Source organism: Neolamprologus multifasciatus, chromosome 17 (assembly GCF_963576455.1).
Source record: "Neolamprologus multifasciatus chromosome 17, fNeoMul1.2, whole genome shotgun sequence".
In the NCBI taxonomy this organism is placed as follows: domain Eukaryota; kingdom Metazoa; phylum Chordata; class Actinopteri; order Cichliformes; family Cichlidae; genus Neolamprologus; species Neolamprologus multifasciatus.
This window is the reverse complement of record NC_140455.1, coordinates 11,886,849-11,909,229: the sequence shown is the minus strand read 5'-3', so window position 1 is coordinate 11,909,229 and position 22,381 is coordinate 11,886,849. Positions and strand designations below refer to the sequence as shown.

Below are 22,381 nucleotides of genomic sequence, written 5' to 3'. Positions count from 1 at the left end.
GCCTGTACATTGATCCAAATGTGAAACCAGTAGCACAGCCACTGAGGCGCATACCTTATCATTTGAGGGATGCAGTGGAGAAAAAGATCAATGAACTAATCGACATGGACATTATAGAACGTGTAGAAGGACCTACACCATAGGGTAAATCCTGTAGTGGTACTCCCAAAGAAATGTGACAATGATATCAGAATGTGCTTAGACATGAGAAAAGCAAATGAGGCAATAATCAGGGAAAGATATTGCCAATGCACTAGCTGGCATTGAAGGAGTTGAGAAAATTTCAGATGATGTAATCATACACGCGCCAGACCTGGAAACCCATGATAAGCGCCTGCATGCTGTGATGAAGAGACTCTCTGACTGTGGTCTGACACTAAACTCAGAGAAGTGCCAGTTTAACATGGACAGACTCGTGTTCATGGGAATACTGCTGACACAGAAAGGCATCGGCCGAACTGAAGAAAGAGTGAGAGCTGTGGTGGAAGCCCAAGAACCGAAGAATGCTACTGAGGTGAGAAGCTTTCTTGGACTGGTAGGTTTCAGTAGCAGGTTCATACCACAGTTTGCTACACTCTCTGAACCACTTCGACGTTTAACTCGAAAAGAAACTATGTTTACATTCAGGCCAGAACAAAAACAAGCATTTGAAAGACTAAAGACTGAGTTAGCCAGAGCAGGTACCCTAGCCTATTTTGACAAAGAAGCCCCAACCAGAGTCATAGCAGATGCAAGCCCTGTAGGCTTGGGCGCAGTGCTAATACAAATACAGAACGGAGAAGAGGTACCAGTGTGCTACGTAAGTCGGAGTTGAACAGACTGTGAGCGAAGATATTCTCAAACAGAAAGAGAAGCCCTAGCACTGGTATGGGCATGTGAGAGACTACATCCATATGTGTATGGCAGGAAGTTTGACCCCATCACAGACCACAAGCCATTAGAGGTCATATACAGCCAGCGATCTAAACCTTGTGCACGCATAGAAAGATGGGTTCTCAGACTGCAACCATATGACTTTAAAGTAGTGCACATCGCGGGAAAACAAAACATTGCGGTTTCACTGTCAAGACTGCTGTCTGACACCACGTCAAAAGAGATACATAAGCATGAATCTGAAGAATATGTGAGATTTGTTGCAGTTAATGCTACTCCAAAAGCACTCACAACAAGAGAGGTTGAAGAAGCCTCTGCTACAGACTCAGAATTAACAGAAGTGCGAAGAGCTATTGAAAATGGACACTTTGAAAAATGCAAAACATATGCACCCATTGCAAATGAACTGTGTGTCATCGGCTACATAGTTTTGCGGGGAACTCACATTGTATTGCCAGAAAACCTCAGAGCTCAAGCACTTTCACTAGCTCATGAAGGACATTTAGGAATTGTTGGAACCAAACAGCATCTCAGAACAAAAGTTTGGTGGCCAGGGATGGACGAAGCTGCAGAAAAGTTTTGTAAAGCTTGTCACAGATGTCAAATAGCAGCCAGACCAGATCCACCTGAACCACTGAGAAACACACTTTTACCGGATGGACCATGGCGAGATGTGGCGGTAGACTTACTGGGACCGCTACCTTCGAACCACTCAATACTTGTACTGATAGATTACTACAGTCGGTACTATGAGTATGATGTAATGTCATCTACAACTGCTGAAAAAGTCATTGACTCTATTGACTGTATATTTAGCAGACATGGGCTACCAGTTACCATCAAATCTGAGCCGTTCAGCGAATATTGTGAAACTAATGGAATCAAACATATAAGAACTACACCAAAATGGGCTCAAGCAAATGGAGAAGTGGAACGTCAAAATGCATCATTGATGAAAAGAATCAGGATCGCACAAGCCGAAGGACTTGACTGGAAGCGAGAGCTAAGAAAATATGTAACAGTGTATCGCAGCATTGAACATCCAACCACGGGCAAAAGTCCAGCAGAACTCCTGTTCAACCGCAAAATGAGAGGAAAGTTACCGAACATCAGTGAGGCAAAAACAACGGAGTTGGACGTGCGTGACAGAGACACCGAACAGAAAGGAAAATCAAAGATTTATGCTGATGAACAAAGGGGAGCTGAGTATTCAAAAGTTGACAGGGGAGACACAGTGCTGGTTCAACAAGACAAAGTGGACAAGTTTACAACACCATTCAACGCAACACCACACAAAGTTGTAAGCAGAACTGGAAACCAAGTCATTATTGAATCACCAACAGGAGCTCGCTATCACCGGAATACCACACACGTGAAGAAATACGAGACAAATGAGACCAGAGAAGGACACTACGACACAATACCTGAAAGGGAGGAAGGTGAAACACCCACAAAGACTGACACCTTCACTCCAACACCACAAGAGGGTTCCCAGGGGCCAGAGAGACCAAGTAGATCACAGAGGGCTAAAAAGATGCCCGAGAGGTTTTGTGATTTTGTGGTGAAATGAACTATAATATGTCAATGTGAAGAGGTAACTTAAAATTGGCAAGTTTCAAGTTCATATGTGTATGTCGACATGTATATATTGAAAAAAGAAAGGTACATGTGTGGTGAGGCAGTTAGATAATATAATTGTTAGAAAGTAAGACAAGAAAGAATGTTCAATGTTGGAAAAAAAAAGACATCAAACTTATTACAACTAAAGTTTGAGTCTAAGGAAAAGGGGGATGTCATGTATTGATATATGGCTATGTCTTTATGTGATAACTTTTGAACCGGATGTTGTGGTCCGAAGGAGGCCCTGTTAAGTGGCTAGTTGTCAGATGGACAGTATTCAATAAAGCAAGATAAAGACCGTGCTTTATGTCCTGATTCAATTCAGGGTGCTCTGCCTAATTTAGTAATAAGGTGGGTACACAACAGTAGTCTGCTGGATTTGTCTTCGTTTTAGTAGCTTGTAGTCTCATATAAGTGAGCAGAGAGCCGTTGTTGACAAGTTTCTGAAACGGGCTGCACCGTGTCTGGTGTCTTAGCTTCAGTGGGTGGGGCAGCTCCGGTTGTTTCTGTCTGTATGCGCTCTCCTAAAAAAGTCACTTTTTCTCTATGCTTTAATCTAAAGTCTCTTGTTGTGTTTCCGGTATGTAATGCTGTAGCAGCTTAAACGGTTGTTTGCATGTTACAGGAGAACACCATCAGCCATATCCGCCGTCAGCAGCTCAAACACAGCCTTTGTCTTGGAGCTGTTCGGCACTCTGAGCGAGACAGACCCTGCTGGAAACATCTTTGTCTCTCCTCTGAGCAAGGATGGACCATGGCCAGGGCTACCTGGGAGCTCCCAGGAAGCACTGCAGCTCAGATCGCTCAGGTCAGCTCACTGTCACTTGTTCTCTGCACCACGCCATCAGTTGATCTGCTAGCATGATGCCTGTGCAACTTCAAGACCTCGTTGCATTTTAAAAGCAGTCAGTCTGACCTGTTTTCACAAAACGTCTTGTCAGATGTCTGTGTTTTTCCATATAGAAAAAAAAACATTTCTGTTTTGTTTGTTTTTTTGTTTTTTGTCTTTATAAAAAACACACATTGCTGCTGTCTATAGATAAACAGCATGATCTCTCACCCTCAGTAAGTTTATGAATAAATACAATTCACCTTTTGGTATTTAGTTAAACGTGTTTGAAAAGCTTGTGGGAAACAAGCTATTTGCCAGAGGTCAATGGGTCAGTGTTTTTTGTTTATTTATGTTTTTATTTATTTAATTGGCTACAACTGTGGCATGAATGCAGATCTCCATAAGTTGTGGTTCACCATTTAGCTAGCAATACTGGAAAGGAGCAAGCATAAGTCTCATAGTGGGTTGCAGCTAAAGGGCAAGCTGCTGAATTTCACAGAGGGAGAAAAGAAACAGCTAGCTGTTTTGTTTTGATGATATTGTGAAACATGCTGCTAATCCAAATGAGGTAGATGAACTGTGTTATTTCAAGACTACATTACATTACAATGCTCTGCAGTTTAGTGCAGGATAAACAGGTTAGACATGTCTGACTAGTGCACAGTGGCTGTGGTGCAGAGTATAACAGAGATTAATGTATTTGTATAGCGCTTTACTAGTCCCTAAGGACCCCAAAGCACTTTACACATCCAGTCATCCACCCATTCACGCACGGGTGATGGCAAGCTACATTGGGGCTCGAACCGGCAACCTTCCGATTACAAGGCAAACTCCCAACTCTTGAGCCACGATTGCCTGAATTTGAAGCTCAGCTGATGATGCTTGAATTTAGTAACTGAAGAAGAAGAATCCTTTAATTGTCCAACAAGGGAAAATTTGGGTGTAACAGCAGCCAGAAAGACACATATACAAACAAACAGCACACAAGCCACAGAACAGAAACACACACAATTTTTACATATTTATATCAAGGACAATGATTACCAAAAACAGAGTACTGTACCGTTATTAAATTCAATAAAATTAAATACAGATAAGAGGCAAACCCTGGTTATATTGTGAATCGGTTGATAAAATAGTGCAAGTTACAGCACTGATGTATACATCTGTTTGTTGGGAGCAGTTCTGATTGTACAGTCTGACAGCTGATTTAAAATCTCTCCGATTCACAAGGTCCTGATTTAATCCCAGATTCAGAGAAATTTATCAGTACTGAGACTTGCGAGACTTCATCAGAGGTGTGAGCATCACAGCAGATGCCTTTGTGTCAAAGTAACCAAGGATAAAACACAGAAAAACATGAAGGAGATTTTCCTGGCCTGGCTTTTCATAGCAGATAACCGCCTTAAAAATATTGTTCAGTAGAACAAAAGCAGAAGAAAACCATGAATCAAGATGTAAACATTACCTGATGCTGCTAAAATGAAGCAGAGCAAAGTTATAGAGGTTTTATTAAAGTCGCAGATAAGTGTTTTGCAATTTGGTACAATTTAAAAAGTTTACATTTCTGCGGTATTGAACAGCGGAAATGAGGCTTACTTGTCGGAGGTCATTTGTGGGGGGGGGACGACAGCGTAATAAGCAAACAATCCAGAAAACAGACATTTGAGATGGGAAACTGTTCTTGAAGTACTGAGAGACAGAGCTGTGCAGGAAGTGTGAATTTTATCGTGGTGGAAGAAAAACAGCAAAAGTAAGAGGGAATTAATGACGATGTTTATCAAATGCGAAGCGCAGTTTTGATCTTATTTTGCTGCTGGTTCAGTGAATTTTGGTCAGAGTGACAAAACCTGCAGCTTCAGAATCTGTGAGCCGTAGGCTTTCAGCCCTGACGGCGTGTCCGTGTACGTGTTGTTGGGTGAGAAAGCCGACATCTCAGTTTCTGATGCGTCGGGTCTGTGCTTGGTGTTTACGTCTTTGTGTGGAATCCGTTTATTTGCTCTCATTTGCTGTTTTCAGCTGTTTGGTGGTTGTTGAAATGAAAGCTTTAACCTGAGATTCTGGCGTTTCTGGCAAAATATATTTTTATTTAAAAATTAATTCATATTTAATGAATTAATATCCTTTATTCAAGCTAAAATTGATTTTAATCGATAAATCGATAATTGAAACCCAGCCCTACTCCTCAACATGTCTTGAAGTTCTCCAGAGGTAATGAACTAATCATGTGATTCAGGTGTGCTGACCCCGGGTGACATCTAAAACCTGCAGGAGACCTGCCCTTGAGGCCTGGAGGTCCCCACCTCTGGTCTAGTATAAAGACAACATAAACAGTGTACTGCCAGTGCAGAGGATGGAATCCATCAGGACAACTTCTGCTGACATCTTGTTGAATTGAGTTGTGTAAATTCACAAAGAGCAGTAAACCTCAGAGCAGCAGTAGCTCAGATCGGCTGATCACAGCCTGTACGTTAAGAAAATCTAAAACTCACAATAGAAATTGTTATGAGTTGTGATTCTTTTCCCCACATTGAGCCACTGTGACCGATTTTAGGGTCCCCTCATCTTTCTGTATCCCACTTTGTCTCTAAACAGGATAATGAGTAGGGAATGGGATAAAGTCACACTCTACAATGTAGGCAGCACAAAAACAAAGGTATTTTTTTCCATATTTTATTTTATTCATCTTCTATTTAACTGATTCAAGCTGAGGACATTTCTTAGAATTAAGATAAAGTTTCTTCCCTTCTTCTAATATTATTTTATTTGTACACTCAATAAACACTTCCATCAAAGCCTCAATAGGAAAGTTGTAGTAACAGTTTTTTAAAGGATATTTCCTTTTAAAAAAAATGTAGTTAGTTTTCCATTACGAATGTCATTTCAGTTAATTTAAGATTTTATTTCAAAAGTCTCGTTTCTATTTTTATTTTGGTTAACTAAGATGTTTTTGGGGCTAAACCCTGATATATTGCCAGTGCCAAGCAAATGCTTTACACTTGCAGCTTTTCTGTAAGAACCACTGCAAAACATGCAGTGCCTCTGAACCTTAACTCTATGGATGTGCAAATAACATATATCAAACTGGCTTTACACACAGTAACAAAAGAAGTAGATCTTCCACATGTTCATCCCATGTTAGTGTATTGTTAGTGTGTTGAAAACAAGTCATTATTTAAGATTGTGACCAGCATAAGGACCCATCCACATTATAGACTATATGCATTCATACATACAGAAATACATGAAGTCTGGGTATACAAGTCTGGACTAAGTCTTCTTTCAGAAAGACCGCAGGAGTTGGGTTAACTGTCTTTAACTAAGTTCCACAGAAGAATTGTTTACATCAGAGATCTTTCCAGGCTCAATCCAAATTTGGTGCAGCCATACTTGAACTTATTATTGTAGAGAATACAGTAGGTGTGACTTATGAGCATGATTTTCTGAAAACAGAAACAGGCAATATCATAATTATTAGAGTCACAATCACATCTACTCATCACCGCAATATCTCAGTGTCCACAAGGGGTCACTGTAGACCAGTGTTTCCCAACCACTGTGCCGGCGCATAGTGCCGTGAGAGATGATCAAGTGTTACGTTGAAGATTATCTGGTTCCTGCGACCAGCGTGAGTAACTTGCAGAACAATTACGTTGTCTTCCAATAGCAGGCAGTACAACTACCTGCTCTAATTAAATTAGTTGCCAACTGCCAGTAAGCAGAAGAAAACGAACAAGAAATTACATAATTCTCATGCTGTTAGACGATGCAGCGCGTAATAGCAACAGAAAAGAAAAAGTAGTCAATGCCCTGGAGAAAATTTTCACCCGGATGAAGGCCCTAGCATGAGTAGTGGTCAGAAAAAAAAACAAAAAAGTTATACTGGGGACAAACTGAGCTAATTCTTCTATACCTGGTGCGCGGGGGAAAATGTCAATATCCTTTTTGTGTCATTTTTGTTTGGTGGTGTGCCGTGTGATTATTATTATAATTTTTTTTTTAAGTAAGTAAGCAGAGTTTGTTTATTAAGCGCTTTTCATAGACAGGCCGTCACAAAGCGCTGTACACAAAGATTAAAATAAACAGAAAGTTAAGTAACAAAATAGACAATATACACAATATAAAAGATTAATAGTAAATTAAAATTTAAAAAGTGTTGATCAACAGAAAGCTTGTTTAAAAAGAAAAGTTTTTAACTGCTTTTTAAAGGATTCCACAGAGTCAACCAAACGTAGTTGTGGTGGTAAACTGTTCCACAGCCTTGGTGCCACAGACCGAAAGCCTCTGTCCCCTCTGGTCTTCAGTCGTGTACGGGGAACAACCAACAAACTCTGAGTCTGTGAGCGGAGACAAGCAGCAGCAGTATACTTTATAAGAAGCTTGGATAAATAATCTGGGGCCTGGCCGTTTAGTGCATTTAGTGTTAAGACAAGAATTTTAACGCGTATTCTAAAATCAATTGGGAGCCAATGTAAGGAATATAAAAATAGGAGTAATGTGAGCACGCTTGCTAGAAGATGTTAGTAGCCTGGCCGCTGCATTTTGTATAGTTTGGAGGCGAGAAAGAGATGATTTGTCCAAGCTGGTAAACAGGGAATTACAATAATCTAAACGTGATGACACAAATGCATGAACAGTTGTTTTCCAGTTCAGCTAAGCAGACCATTTTTCACAGTTTAGAAATGTTCTTTAAATGAAAGAAACAGGAACGAGACAGAGATTTTACATGTGAGTCCAGGCCCAGAGAAGAATCAAATATTACTCCCAGATTTCGAATATTTGACTTGGGAGAAGAACAGAAAGGGGCAACAACGTGACTGATTTTAGAATGTAGTTCAGGAAGAGCTATGATCATGGTCTCTGTCTTCTCCATGTTTAATACAAGGTAGTTGCTAGAAAGCCAACCAGAAACCTGAGTTAAGCACTGGACTAGGGTTCACAGCCTATCCAGCTGATGAGGATTAAAGGACATATGCAGCCGAATGTCATCGGCATAGAAATGATAAGAAATGTCACTAAATTATTGAATAATGCCAGCTAAAGGGAGCATGTAAAAAGAAAATAATAACAGACCCAGAACTGAACCCTGTGGAATTCCGCAGGTTAGGGGGGCAATGTTAAAGGTAAACCTGTCAGTCAACCTGTCAGTCCTAGAAAAGGTCCTATCTGATAAGTAGGAGGACAACCAGTCTAACGCAGATCCAGATATACCAGCCAAAACCTTCAGCCTGTTCATTTTGTGGTCAATGATATTGAAGGCTGCTCTAAGATCAAGCAAAATGATCACAGAAAAATTTCCTGCATCAGAAGCCATTAACAAATCATTATAGACCCTTAAGAGAGCGGTCTCAGTTGAGTGCTGCTTTAGAAAGCCACACTGAAAAGGGTCCAAAATCTGTAATCTGCATAGTAAGGTCCTGAACTGATTTTCTACAATTTCTTCCAGTAGTTTACTTATGAATGTCAATTTTGAAATAGGCCGATAATTACTAGCAGAGCTAGCATCTAGATTCTGTGTTTTTAAAAGTGGAATTACCTCAGCATGTTTTCAATAGGATGGAACACAACCTTGCCTCAGTGAACTGTTGATGATGGATAACAATGTGGGACCAATGATGGTGAGAGTACCAGACAGGACAGAGGGAGGCAATATATCTAAAGAACACAATGAGAATATTATTTTACCTATTACTGTAATTAAGTCATTGAGTGTGCCTAATAAAACCTTGGGAAGGAGACTCTGAGTTGACAGATACATTAAAAGAAACTGACTTATGATCGCTAAAAACAATGTCATTTAAGTTCAAGTGGTCAGGGAAACACCAAAGGTGAAGACCAAGTCCAGAGTATGCCCAGCAGTGTCAGTAGGACTTGATACATGCCTAACCCCTAACCCTATTTATTTTTTCCTAACGTGAAATATGTGCCATGGCTCCAAAAGGTATGTTCTACACACTGCTGTAGAACATAAATTGGCTAAATAGTACATGTCTTACAAGTTGCAAATACTAAGGCACAAACATGGCAAACTACCAACAGTTAAACAATAGAAATGTCTTTTATTCCTAATACCGCTGGATGTAATCATTGCAGGAGATTATGGCCACTGCTATTAACTTTGATACCATGTTGGTAGGATTATTTGGTACTAAGTACTGAGGCAAAACCTTAACATGTACAAACCATTATACCCATTACCATACAGTAAACCTTCCAAAAGGAATATAACTTACAGGACAAGGTTTTGTTTTGTTTTTTTTGGGGGGGGGGGGGGTTCTTACTTTTCTTTTTTTCAGAAAAATTTAAGTTGTCCAGTTTCTGCCTTTGGACCATAAATTGTTACATTAGGGTCGCTCAGGCTCAGTGTCACATCCTTTCAGTCTTTGTCTTCAATGCCACACAGGCCCTCTCATTCAGCTCAGGTGAAGGCGTCCATGCAGACTTCCAGAAACTGAACGCTGACATCAACTCACCGTCTGCATCCTACATCCTGAAACTAGCCAACCGTCTTTATGGAGAAAACACTGCCCACTTCCTCCCAGTGAGTGTCCACATCAATGATTCTCTTCATAAAGTTCTTCATTACAAGGACTGGATTAATAAACAGATGTCTGCTCTCTGCAGGACTTCCTTGAAGCCACACAGAAGTACTACCAGGCAGACCTGAAGACTGTGGACTTCATCGGAGCTCCAGAGGCGTGCAGAGCAGAGATCAACAGCTGGGTTGAGCAGCAGACAGAAAGTGAGAATGTGCATCTTCCACAGCCTGAACAGCAGGGAATCATTTTAGCATCCTCTGTGGATTATAATGAAATAAATAAACCACTAAAATAAAGTAAATGGAGTTTTGTGTTGTGATGTTTTGCTAATTATAAAACTATTTTTCATTTAAAAAATTCATATTTTTTTCTGTTTTTAATAAAATAGATGGTACTTCTATAGAAGCACAAGTTCTAGCAGACACTACCATAGGCACTAATGATGGTGCATTAGTCTCTATGGTACTCTCAGCTTGCTATGGAAAGCCCCAGCAATGCTGAAAGGTAAAGTATATACAAGTGCTAGAGCAACATGTTTTTCAAGGAAGGCCTTGTATGTTACAGTATACTAAACCGCATACTGCAGCTATTACAACAGAAATGTAAAATGAGCAGCTAGAATCCAAGATCAGACAAAAGTCTAGTAGCTGCTCTCATCACATGTTTACAGACTGCTGTTAAAAGAAGAGATAATGCTACACAGTGGCAAACACGACTCTGTGCCAACTTTTTTGAGACATGTTATTATTTTCAAAAGAGCTTCTTATTTTTGCCTAGTCCGGAGGCTCCTGTAGCGCTTCCCAGAGGGCAGGAGGGTGAAGAGTCTGTGTGCTGGGTGACTAGGGTCTCTGATGATTTTCCCAGCCCATTTCAGACACCTCTTCCTGTAGATGTCTTGTATGGCAGGAAATGGTGCTCCGGCGATGCACTGGGCATGCAACAACTAGGTAAGAAAAGTCCTTCTTCCCCAGATGACACATACATATGTCGGAAACAATGATTCACATTATAGAGAACACTCTGATTCATCAACTTACAGTCCGGGATTTTATTTCCCTTCAGAGTTGAGCATTCTTAGTTCAGATTTTCCCATGAGATTTAGTAATGCTGTTCTCTGGAAAATGAGTCATAACCAGTGAGACTGGACCGCCCGTGTTCCTTCCACCAATCTTATTTATGCAGAGAGAAGGACTACAGTCAGTCTCCTGTCTCACCACAGTCCTGTGCTCTTGTAAATCAGGTAGTCCTCTGGATTTTTCCTTGTTATATGTGTGAGTGTAGTTTTACTTTTCTATGTCTTGTCATTTTGCTTTGACTTTTTAGCACACAGCGAGTCAAGTGTGGTTGAGTCATAGACACCAGCTAATGTGATAACAGCTCAGGCTGTTAAAAAAATGCAAAGCTGACTGGTGTACAGATAACTCTGATAGGAATCCTTTGATTTTCTTTATTCTCCAGCAGTGCTGGTGTTACTTCCGGAAAGGTTTTTTCTCATTGCTTTAAGTCTCTCGTTATGTTTTCAGTATGTAATGCTGTAGCAATTTAAACGGTTGTTTACAGGAAAACACCATCAGCCATGTCCGCCGTCAGCAACTCAAACACAGCCTTTGCCTTGGAGCTGTTCCGCACTCTGAGCCAGACAAACCCTGCTGGAAACATCTTTATCTCTCCTCTGAGCATCAGCTCAGCCCTGGCCATGGTCTACCTGGGAGCTAAAGGAAACACTGCAGCTCAGATGGCTCAGGTCAGCTCACTGTTACATATTACCTGCACCACACCATCAGTTGATCAGCTAGCATGCCTGTGCAATTTCAAGTCCTCATTGCCTTTTAAAAGCAGTCAGTTTGACATGTTTCCACAAAACGTCTTGTCAAATATGGCTGACTGTGTTTTCCATACAGAAGAAATCATTTATTGTTATTTTTGTATTTAAAAAGAAGAAAATCTGAACTTTTTTGCTAGAAGAGTGCTGTTTATAGACAAACTGCAAAATTTCTGCAAAATCTTGTCCTCAGTAGGTTTATGAATAAACAGAATTTAAATTTTGGGGTTTTGTTAAACACCTTTAAAAAGCTTAATTTTCTATGTGGCCAAAACACTGAACCCCAAGATGTTCCCAGTGGGACGTCAGCAATTTCTGTCTAACATATGAGGATGGAATGTGTTATATAAATGGCATTAAAATCAATAAAACCCACAAACAGTATAGTTACTGAGAGCATGATGCTCAATGAGACAGACAGTATGTTAAATGTTATTATTAAACATGTTGCTGAAAGAATAAAGTTGTCAACTTTCTGCCTTTGGACCATAAATTGTTACGTTAGAGTCGCTCAGTGTCACATCCTTTCAGTCTTTGTCTTCAATGCCACACAGGCCCTCTCATTCAGCTCAGGTGAAGGCGTCCATGCAGACTTCCAGAAACTGAACGCTGACATCAACTCACCGTCTGCATCCTACATCCTGAAACTAGCCAACCGTCTTTATGGAGAAAACACTGCCCACTTCCTCCCAGTGAGTGTCCACATCAATGATTCTCTTCATAAAGTTCTTCATTACAAAGACTGGATTAATAAACAGATGTCTGCTCTCTGCAGGACTTCCTTGAAGCCACACAGAAGTACTACCAGGCAGACCTGAAGACTGTGGACTTCATCGGAGCTCCAGAGGCATGCAGAGCAGAGATCAACAGCTGGGTCGAGCAGCAGACAGAAAGTGAGAATGTGCATCTTCCACAGCCTGAACAGCAGCGAATCATTTTAGCATCCTCTGTGGATTATAATGAAATATTGTTGTGTTTCTGTATTTCCTGTCAGATAAGATAAAAGACCTTCTGAAGCCAGGAACAGTCGACGCAGATACCAGACTGGCTCTGGTCAATGCTGTCTACTTCAAGGGCAACTGGAAGAACCCATTTAAAGAGGCAAACACCAAAGAGATGCCCTTTAAAGTCAAACAGGTAGAAATTTAACTGAAGGTTACATCTGGACTCAAAGTCTGAATACAGGAAACTGTAAAATGTTTAAGGTAAACACCATCAGAAGCTTTATGATAACATGATCTGATCGCCTGGATTTCCTGTGTGTCAGAATGAGACCGTACCAGTCCAGATGATGTACCAGAGGAAGAAGCTTCCCTACAACTACATTGCTGACCATGATTTGCAGATCCTGGAGCTGCCCTATGTGGGTGAGGAGCTCAGCATGTTCATTCTGCTGCCTAAGGAGTCCTCAGACCCTCTGCTGAAGGTACACAGCCTAGAAACATGCTTACTTACTTTATTAAATTTGATCATTTAACAGACTGCTTCTGATTTCATGTATAAAATGAATTTAAATATGAGCAAAAGAAATATGACAAAATGTATTAACTGTGTTCCAGCTGGAGAAGGAGCTAACACAGGAGAGGCTGAATGAATGGACCGACAGGAAAAACATGGATGTTGATTCAGAAGTTGTCCTTCACCTGCCAAAGTTCAAGCTGGAGGAAGACTACGAGCTGAATGAACCTTTAGCTAAACTGGGTATGAAGGACGTGTTCTGTGCAGGAAGGGCTGACCTGTCTGGCATGAATGGTGAAGGGAGGCTCTTCCTGTCTACGGTGGCCCACAAGGCCTTTGTGGAGGTGAACGAGGAGGGCACAGAGGCCGCTGCAGCCACAGGTGCTGTGATCAAGCTACTTTGTTATATACCGGACACACACTTCACAGCAGATCACCCCTTCCTCTTCTTCATCAGACACAATAAGACCAAGTCCATCCTGTTCTTTGGCAGATTCTCATCTCCTCAGTAGACAGAAGCAGCAGAGGAAGATGATGGTGCAATTCAAATTAAAAGAAATCTTTGAAATAAAGTAAATGGAGTTTTGTATTGTGATGTTTTGCTAATTACGAACTCTATTTTTCATTACTTTTTTAAAAAATAAAATAGATGGTACTTGTGCTTTTATACAAGTTCTAGCAGATTTAGAGAACATAGATACTGTGTCCTCCAGACTGAAGAGAAAACTCCAACTTATTATCAAGAGTCTGTAGCTCTGATGGTATGATGGTGCATTAGTATCTATGGAACGGGCAGCTGATAACGAATAACCATAATGAGACGGGGCAGGAGCAAACACAGTGATGTACACTGACGGGAGACTATCAAAGTAAAACAGGAAGTACACCGAGACACAGACTGGAGGGGGAGAGAGAACACGAGGGAGAGCACAGACATGCCAGGAAGCTTGTGGAATGACCAGGCTGAGGATGTGAGCTCGTTAACATACTGGCCTATTGATGCCAGTATTGAGCTGAATCATTGCTAGAAAAATATTGCAGTCATATTCAAGTCGATCACTAATTGGTGCTAAAAGAGTGACTCATCATTGTATTTGCTCTGGGTAAACCGAGCATGGAAATACCTGAAACACCAAGGCCACATAAAGCAAGTTCACAAGAATGCACAACTGTGAGAATTTCCAAGCTTTTTTTTTCTCCAAAAAATCACATCTTAGGGATGACAGTGTTGACATTCATTTAAGACAAATATGCTCTCAATTAAAAAACATAATTATACAGCATTGTCAACACACAGGGACAATGTTTGAATGAATGCAGAGAGTATATAAAGGAACATGGAAACAGCCTATAACATGCATAGTGTTTGGCAAGTGATGTACATGTGTATATATCAGTGGCTGTCAATAAAGTTTCTCTCTCTCAAACTGTGTTCAAGTCCAGAAAATGGCAAAAGCCTGTGTGTTTATTCCCCCGTAATTATCCTCAGTGCGGTCTAGATAATACACTGGAAAACTTTCCAATGAGTCAAGCAGGAAGGACTACGCATTCCAAATGAGCAACGAGGAGCCACTGTTATTTTTATGTTCCTCAGGCTGTAGACAGCAACATACATACAGCACACCACTTTAACATTCTGATAGAAGCTTTATACATACAGCTTTGAAATGAGAAGAATCATTACTCAATATTATTGAGTCTAGATGCTGAAAAAGCTTTCGACTCTGTGAGATGGGAATTTTTATTCCAAGCAATGCTTAGATTTGGGTTTAATGGGTCCATCATTACAATATTGAGGGCTTTGTATAATAGCCCAACTGCAAAAATAAAGATTAACGGTGAACTTTCAGATGCTTTTAAGCTTGAAAGCTCCACAAGACAAGGATGCCCACTGAGTCCACTCTTATTTGCTATTTTTATAGAGCCATTGGCTCAAAGGATTAGGCACAATGGTAAAATAAAAGGGATTAATATTGCTGGAAGTGAGCAGAAATTGGCCTTGTTCGCAGGTGATGTTTTGGTTTACTTATCAAAACCTACTGAATCACTTATGGAGCTCATGTCAGTGTTAAAGGAGTATGGGCTATACTTGAGATATAAATTGAATATACAAAAAACCCAAGTGCTTAGTAGCTTTTGTAGCCCTTCCCCCCACCCCAACCAAAAAAAAAAAAAAATCTGCTCAGCAAATACAAACTAAGCTGGGACAAAAGAACTATCAAATATCTGGGCATAAACTTATCAATGGCTAGAACCAGTTTGGAAGAAATCAACTACCCCCTACTTAAAAAAGATATCATGCTAGATATTAGCAGATGGTCATTAACCCTTTATCTAAGCATCTCATCTAGAGTGGACATCATAAAAATGAATATGCTCCCAAATATACTGTACTTATTCCAGTCTGTTTCTATAGAAAATCCTGATCGATACTTTGTAGAATGGGATAGGATCCTCTCAAGATTTACATGGGTGGGTAAAAAGCCAAGAATTAAGTTCAAAACACTTCAGCTTCCCAAGGATAAAGGAGGATTAGGCCTCCCTTGCCTACAGGACTACTACAGGGCAACACAAATAAGAAATCTGGTGGGCTGGTGTAAACCTGGATACTGTTCAAGATGGAAGGAAGTGGAATTGTCCTTGGGAGGTAATTTCCCTGTTGGGGCACTGATAGGAGATCCTTCAGAGTTACGACTCCTGGGAGACCTGGGCAACCCTTGGATAGTAAGTTCATTAAAGATATGGGAAAGAGTACTTAAAAGGTATCAATTAAACCAGAGGGTCAGATTCCTTAAGTGGTTTGCATATGACCCAGAATTTTTGCCTAGTAAGATCGACTCGACATTCAAAACATGGGCAAATAAAGGTCTCACCACATACAGTACCTTGTTGAAAAATGGAAAAGTGATGAGTTTCCAAGACCTTAAGAAAAAGTTTGGGTTGTAAAATTAAGACTTTTTTAGATACTTGCAACTGAGGGACTTCCTGAATAAAAAGTTAAAAAATCCTCAGTTATCGACTGGGAATGAAGAGATTATATATATATATTCGAGAATGCATATAGAGATGGACCCTATCAAAAAATAATTTCCAAATTATATTGTTCACTGATCAATCTACGGGGTCAAGATACAAGATATGTTAAAGCAAGATGGGAAACAGAGAGAAATCTATCCCTAACAGGAGAGGAATGGGATGGGATCTGTAGGCAGCAGTGGTCAGTAACAAGTTCCCCCTCGTGGAGGGAATTCAGTTGGAAGAATGTAATTCGTTATTTTATTACCCCAGCTCAAAAATCCAATTATTCTCAGAATACAACATGCTGGAGGCATTGTGGACATGCAACAGCAAATCATTTCCGCATTTTTTGGGAATGTCCCTGTGTGGTTCCATTTTGGAAGGAAATACATAAGGTCATGGAAACAGTCTTCCAAAAGAAAATACAATCATGAGATACAGGCCCTGGATGATGTAACAGAAGAGGAAAAAATAACACCAGTTAGCAATGAGGAAACATTTCCGGCCAGAACACAGGAGTATTTTATAGAGCAGACGTTCCCAAAGTGTGGGGCCCGCCCCCTAGGGGGGGCGCAGAGCCATTGCAGGGGGGGCGCGGCATGAAAAGGGAAAAAAAAAAAAAAAAACAACGCTTGGACACTGCTAGCACGGGCGCCCACACGCAAAGCAGGAGATGAAGCATAGCTGAATATGTTTCCAAACCAACTTCATTCTATGGTGAAGCATATCTTCCGTTTGGTTTCACCTGCACAAGTGCCGAGGTAGGTCTCCCTGCAGGATTGGTTTTCCCTTCGTTGGGAGCAGCGCTGGGCTGTTTAAATCACGGACAAACAGTATCCCACATTCTTGATTTTTAGTTCATAAACACTTGTTGTAATGACTAACTACTCCTGACATTTTGGAGATGTTAGCTCTTTATACAGTAAAGTTACAGTGGGATACAAATAACATCAGGCTCATCCTGCCACAATTTGTACCCCGGTTCAAATCACGGACAAACAGCATCCAACAGTTGTTTATGTTTTTGAACCCATTTTGCAGAGGGATTTTTTGAAAAATGTATTGATAGCAATGATGAATATTATTACACAGGAAAAAAAACAACTACATGTAAAATAATTACACCATGATGCCTCTGCCTTTCTAAATGGAGGGACAGTAACTGCGTGTAAAACCTGTAGATAGTCAGATTAACAGTATTTCGTCTCTGTCTGCCATTCTGCAATTCATCTCATGTAAACAATAACGTGCACACAGCGTGAGGTGAAAAAAGGCACATACCTTTGACATTGCGTGACGAACTCTGTATTCCTCGTCCACACGTAAACGCAAAAAAGGAGTTTTAAAAAATCTCTGCTCTCGGTGATTCGAAACACCGTTTACGTGTGGATGAAACAGCTGAGTTTTCAAAAATACCCGTGTAGGTGTGGACGTAGCGTAAAAGACTTAGTAGTTTATTTTCTTACTACCTGTAATTTATTGCAGATTACTTGTATTTCCTTAATTGTTTACTAAATGTTTGAGGTGTGAAATAAACCGCAATGGAGCAAAATATGGGCGTGTGTGGTTGGAGGATGTGTTCGTGCGTGCACGCGAGGGGGGGCGCGAACATTTTTCTTGTAAAACAAGGGGGGCCCAGCAAAAAAAGTTTGGGAACCACTGTTATAGAGGAATGTACGTATGTGCATTCCTCTATAAAAGGAGGAATGCACATACGTACATTGTGCATTCGAGCCATATGTGAGATTTTCCTTTTTGGGGTTAAGAGGGTTGGTTTAAAATGCACACACTGCATTGGTGCACGGTCGTGGGGCGTGACTCATGGGTGTGTATTGGGCAATAAATGTTGTTGCACTCACCTGTTCAGCGCACCTGCTGTTTGATGAGCAGAGACGTAAGGTGAGCATGGGGTAAAACTTTCTGTTGACCGCAACTGAATGTGCAGTGTGTCTGATTCTGCGGGTGGATATCGCAATTTGGCATAATAATTGGTGTAAAACTTTGAGAGTGGCAGTCATCTTTCTTTGTGAAGTCTGTGCATTTGTTTTATATTGGATCCCATGTACTGATTTGTGTTTTGAATAGTATAATGGTTGAATAAAGAGAACAGTAGCTCAGAAGTGCATTTCCTGTGTTATTGTTGCGTGTCTTCAGTATCCCCAAGTTTAGCCTGCCGCGGCCGTTGGTTTGGAGGAGCCGTAATATATGTGGTTAATAATCAGATCGGAGAGGAGACACTGTTCTGTGAGTTCAACTTACAGTCGGAGATTGGAGCCAGACTGTAAAATGTGCTTTTTAGAACAGGCTCCATGTTTCGTGGGAACTAAATGAATAACCAATGAGCTGCACTAGAGGAGCTTCATTCTCTGAAATATGTCTGTGAAGGTTCTCAGTCATCCAGGTCATCGTAGTCAAAGGAGCTTGCAAAGAAAAGCGTCTGAAGATCAGACACCAGCGAGGGAGGATAAGAAGGACAGACGCAACAACATTGTCATCCCCTATGTAGCCGGTGTATCAGAAAAACTCAGGAGAGGTTTCTCCAAGCATGACATCCCGGTGCATTTCAGACCCAGCAACACACTCAGACAAAAACTGGTTCACCCAAAAGACAAAACTCCAAAACACAGACTTAACAATGTGGTGTATGCTGTACAATGCAGCGAGGAATGCCCAGACCTCTACATTAGAGAGACCAAACAGCCACTTCACAAGTGCATGGCACAACATAGAAGAGCCACCTCCACAGGACAAGACTCAGCTGTCCATCTGCTTCTTAAGGACAAAGGTCACTCTTTCGAGGATACCAGTGTTCACATTTTGGACAGAGGACAGATGGTTTGAAAGAGGCGTGAAAGAAGCCATCTATGTCCACTGTGAGCGACCATCTTTGAACAGAGGCGGTGGTTTACAACACCAACTGTCTGCCATTTATAATCCAGTTTTGAGTTCCCTCCCCAGACGCCTTAATGCCCACTCACATCCTGGGCCATCTGACCTCAGGAATTTGCATGATAAGGTGGGGCCAGGTTTCACAACGAGCTCACCCGAAACTCTGGCTGATTGGGACCCACGCCCAGTTTCACACCTTGGCTCAGGCGATTAGAGGATCATCAGGGGTCCTTTTGTCCCTCTGCGGGGGGATACTCCCACTAGGTTTATATCTGGGACTCTCCACCATTTGACCTTAGAACTGAAGAAGCTTCTCGGATGAGAGGTGAAACGTCTTCAAGCAACTTAAAGAAGTCCAGACGCTTATCTTTACAAGCTCCTTTGACTTCATTCTCTGAAACATTCCCATCAGCCGTTCCCGTCAGAGTCGATCAATCTGAGTTCCGGTTTACACACGAGATCTAGTCATGCTGTTCTCTGTAAAATAAGCCATCACCAGAAGAGGATTCCACTGCCACTGGAAACAGAAAAAAGTGGGGACGACTTTTCTTACAGAATTCTGAGATTAAAGTCCCCACTTTTTTTTCTTCTTGTTTTTGCCCTGATCGTCTTCCGTAGGACCGCATTTCTTTATTCCACCAACCTTATTTACACGCTTTCCTCATTCCTGTGCTCATCCTGGTTTTATGTGTCTACGAGTTTCACTTATCGTTCTCTTCTCATCTTGCTTTGAGTTTCTCGCACTCAGTGAGTAAAGCGTGCTTAAGTCACAGAAATCAGCTTTGTGAAAACAGCTCGGGTTGTTAAAATAAATGCACAGCTGGCAGATGATTGGGGTGATTATCTATATTCTCCAAGCAGTGCTGGTGTGTTGTGTTTTATTTTCCCCCCTCATTGCTTTAATATAAAGGCTCCTATTGTGTTTCCGGTATGTAATGTTGTTGCAGCTTAAACGGTTGTTTGCATGTTACAGGAAAACGCCATCAGCCATGTCCGCTGTCAGCAGCTCAAACACGGCCTTTGCCTTGGAGCTGTTCCGAGCTCTGAGCCAGACAAACCCTGCTGGGAACATCTTTGTCTCCCCTCTGAGCATCAGCTCAGCCCTGGCCATGGTCTACATGGGAGCTAAAGGAGACACTGCAGCTCAGATTGCTCAGGTCAGCTCACTGTCACTTGTTACCTGCACCAGCCCATCAGTTAATCAGCCAGCATGCCTGTGAAACTTTAAGCCCTCGTTGCATTTTAAAAGGTGTGTGTGTGTGTGTGTGTGTGTGTGTGTGTGTGTGTGTGTGTCCCCTTGTCCTTCTTGTGACACCAGTGCTGTCTTATACTTTCTTCTCAGTAGGTTTATGAATGGACAGAATTCAACTTTGCGGGTTTCATTAAACGTGTATATAAATAAAGAATAGTTGTCCAGTTTCTACCTTTGGACCATAAATTGTTACATTAGAGTCGCTCAGTGTCACATCCTTTCGGTCTTTGTCTTCAATGCCACACAGGCCCTCTCATTCAGCTCAGGTGAAGGCGTCCATGCAGACTTCCAGAAACTGAACGCTGACATCAACTCACCGTCTGCATCCTACATCCTGAAACTAGCCAACCGTCTTTATGGAGAAAACACTGCCCACTTCCTCCCAGTGAGTGTCCACATCAATGATTCTCTTCATAAAGTTCTTCATTACAAAGACTGGATTAATAAACAGATGTCTGCTCTCTGCAGGACTTCCTTGAAGCCACACAGAAGTACTACCAGGCAGACCTGAAGACTGTGGACTTCATCGGAGCTCCAGAGGCATGCAGAGCAGAGATCAACAGCTGGGTCGAGCAGCACACAAAGTGAGACTGTGCATCTTCCACAGCCTGAACAGCAGGGAATCATTTTAGCATCCTCTGTGGATTATAATGAAATATTGTTGTGTTTCTGTATTTCTGGTCAGATAAGATAAAAGACCTTCTGAAGCCAGGAACAGTAAATGCAGATACCAGACTGGCTCTGGTCAATGCTGTCTACTTCAAGGGCAACTGGAAGAACTCATTTGATGAGGCAAAAACCAAAGAGATGCCCTTTAAAGTCAAACAGGTAGAAATTTAACTGAAGGTTACAAAATCTGGACACAAAGTCTGAATACAGGAAACTGTAAAATGTTTAAGGTAAACACCATCAGAAGCTCTATGATAACATGATCTGGTTTCCTGGATTTCCTGTGTGTCAGAATGAGACCGTACCAGTCCAGATGATGCACCAGAAGATGATGCTTCCCTACAACTACATTGCTGACCATGATTTGCAGATCCTGGAGCTGCCCTATGTGGGTGAGGAGCTCAGCATGTTCATTCTGCTGCCTAAGGAGTCCTCAGACGGCTCAGACCCTCTGCTGAAGGTACACAGCCTAGAAACATGTTCCTGTAAAGAAAAGCCACAAACTCTTCTGCTTTACTTTAATTTATTAAATTTGATCATTTAACAGACTGCTTCTGATTTCATGTATAAAATGAATTTAAATATGAGCAAAAAGAATTATGACAAAATGTATTAACTGTGTTCCAGCTGGAGAAGGAGCTAACACAGGAGAGGCTGAATGAATGGACTGACAGGAAAAACATGGAAGTTGATTCAGAAGTTGTCCTTCACCTGCCAAAGTTCAAGCTGGAGGAAGACTACGAACTGAATGATCCTCTGGCTAAACTGGGTATGAAGGACGTGTTCTGTGCAGGAAGGGCTGACCTGTCTGGCATGAATGGTGAAGGGGGGCTCTTCCTGTCTACGGTGGCCCACAAGGCCTTTGTGGATGTGAACGAGGAAGGCACAGAGGCTGCTGCAGCCACAGGTGCTATGACCAAGCTACTTTGTTATATACCGGACACACACTTCACAGCAGATCACCCCTTCCTCTTCTTTATCAGACACAATAAGACCAAGTCCATCCTGTTCTTTGGCAGATTCTCATCTCCTCAGTAGACAGAAGCAGCAGAGGAAGATGATGGTGCAATTCAAATTAAAAGAAATCTTTGAAATAAAGTAAATGGAGTTTTGTATTGTGATGTTTTGCTAATTAAGAACTCTTTCTTTTTTTTTTTTTCTTTTTTTTTTTTTTTAATAAAATAGATGGTACTTGTATAAAAGCATAAGTTCTAGCAGATTTAGAGAACATAGATACTGTGTCCTCCAAACTGAAGAGGAAACTCCAACTTATTATCAAGAGTCTGTAGCTCTGATTGTATGATGGTGCATTAGTATCTATGAAACGGGCAGCTGATAACGAATAACCATAACGAGACAGGGCAGGAGCAAACACCGTGATGTACACTGACGGGAGACTATCAAAGTAA

At 41.3% G+C, this 22,381-nt stretch overlaps 1 protein-coding gene and 1 pseudogene across 2 annotated transcripts; both read left to right on the top strand.

Moving 5' to 3' along the window:
* Positions 1-11,424: 11,424 nt before the first annotated feature.
* On the top strand, positions 11,425-13,703 carry LOC146499005 (leukocyte elastase inhibitor-like). The gene is made up of 6 exons (XM_085138082.1): positions 11,425-11,608; positions 12,241-12,378; positions 12,462-12,579; positions 12,681-12,823; positions 12,954-13,112; positions 13,246-13,703. Exons 1-6 carry the CDS (start codon positions 11,441-11,443, stop codon positions 13,654-13,656), a joined length of 1,137 nt encoding a protein of 378 aa, XP_084994208.1. The 5' UTR covers positions 11,425-11,440; the 3' UTR covers positions 13,657-13,703.
* Positions 13,704-17,975: 4,272 nt separating this feature from the next.
* On the top strand, positions 17,976-22,057 carry LOC146499004 (leukocyte elastase inhibitor-like; annotated as a pseudogene). Its single transcript, XR_014870220.1, has 7 exons — positions 17,976-18,061; positions 20,025-20,208; positions 20,551-20,688; positions 20,772-20,887; positions 20,989-21,131; positions 21,265-21,432; positions 21,600-22,057. The product of XR_014870220.1 is annotated as a leukocyte elastase inhibitor-like (transcript).
* Positions 22,058-22,381: the final 324 nt, after the last annotated feature.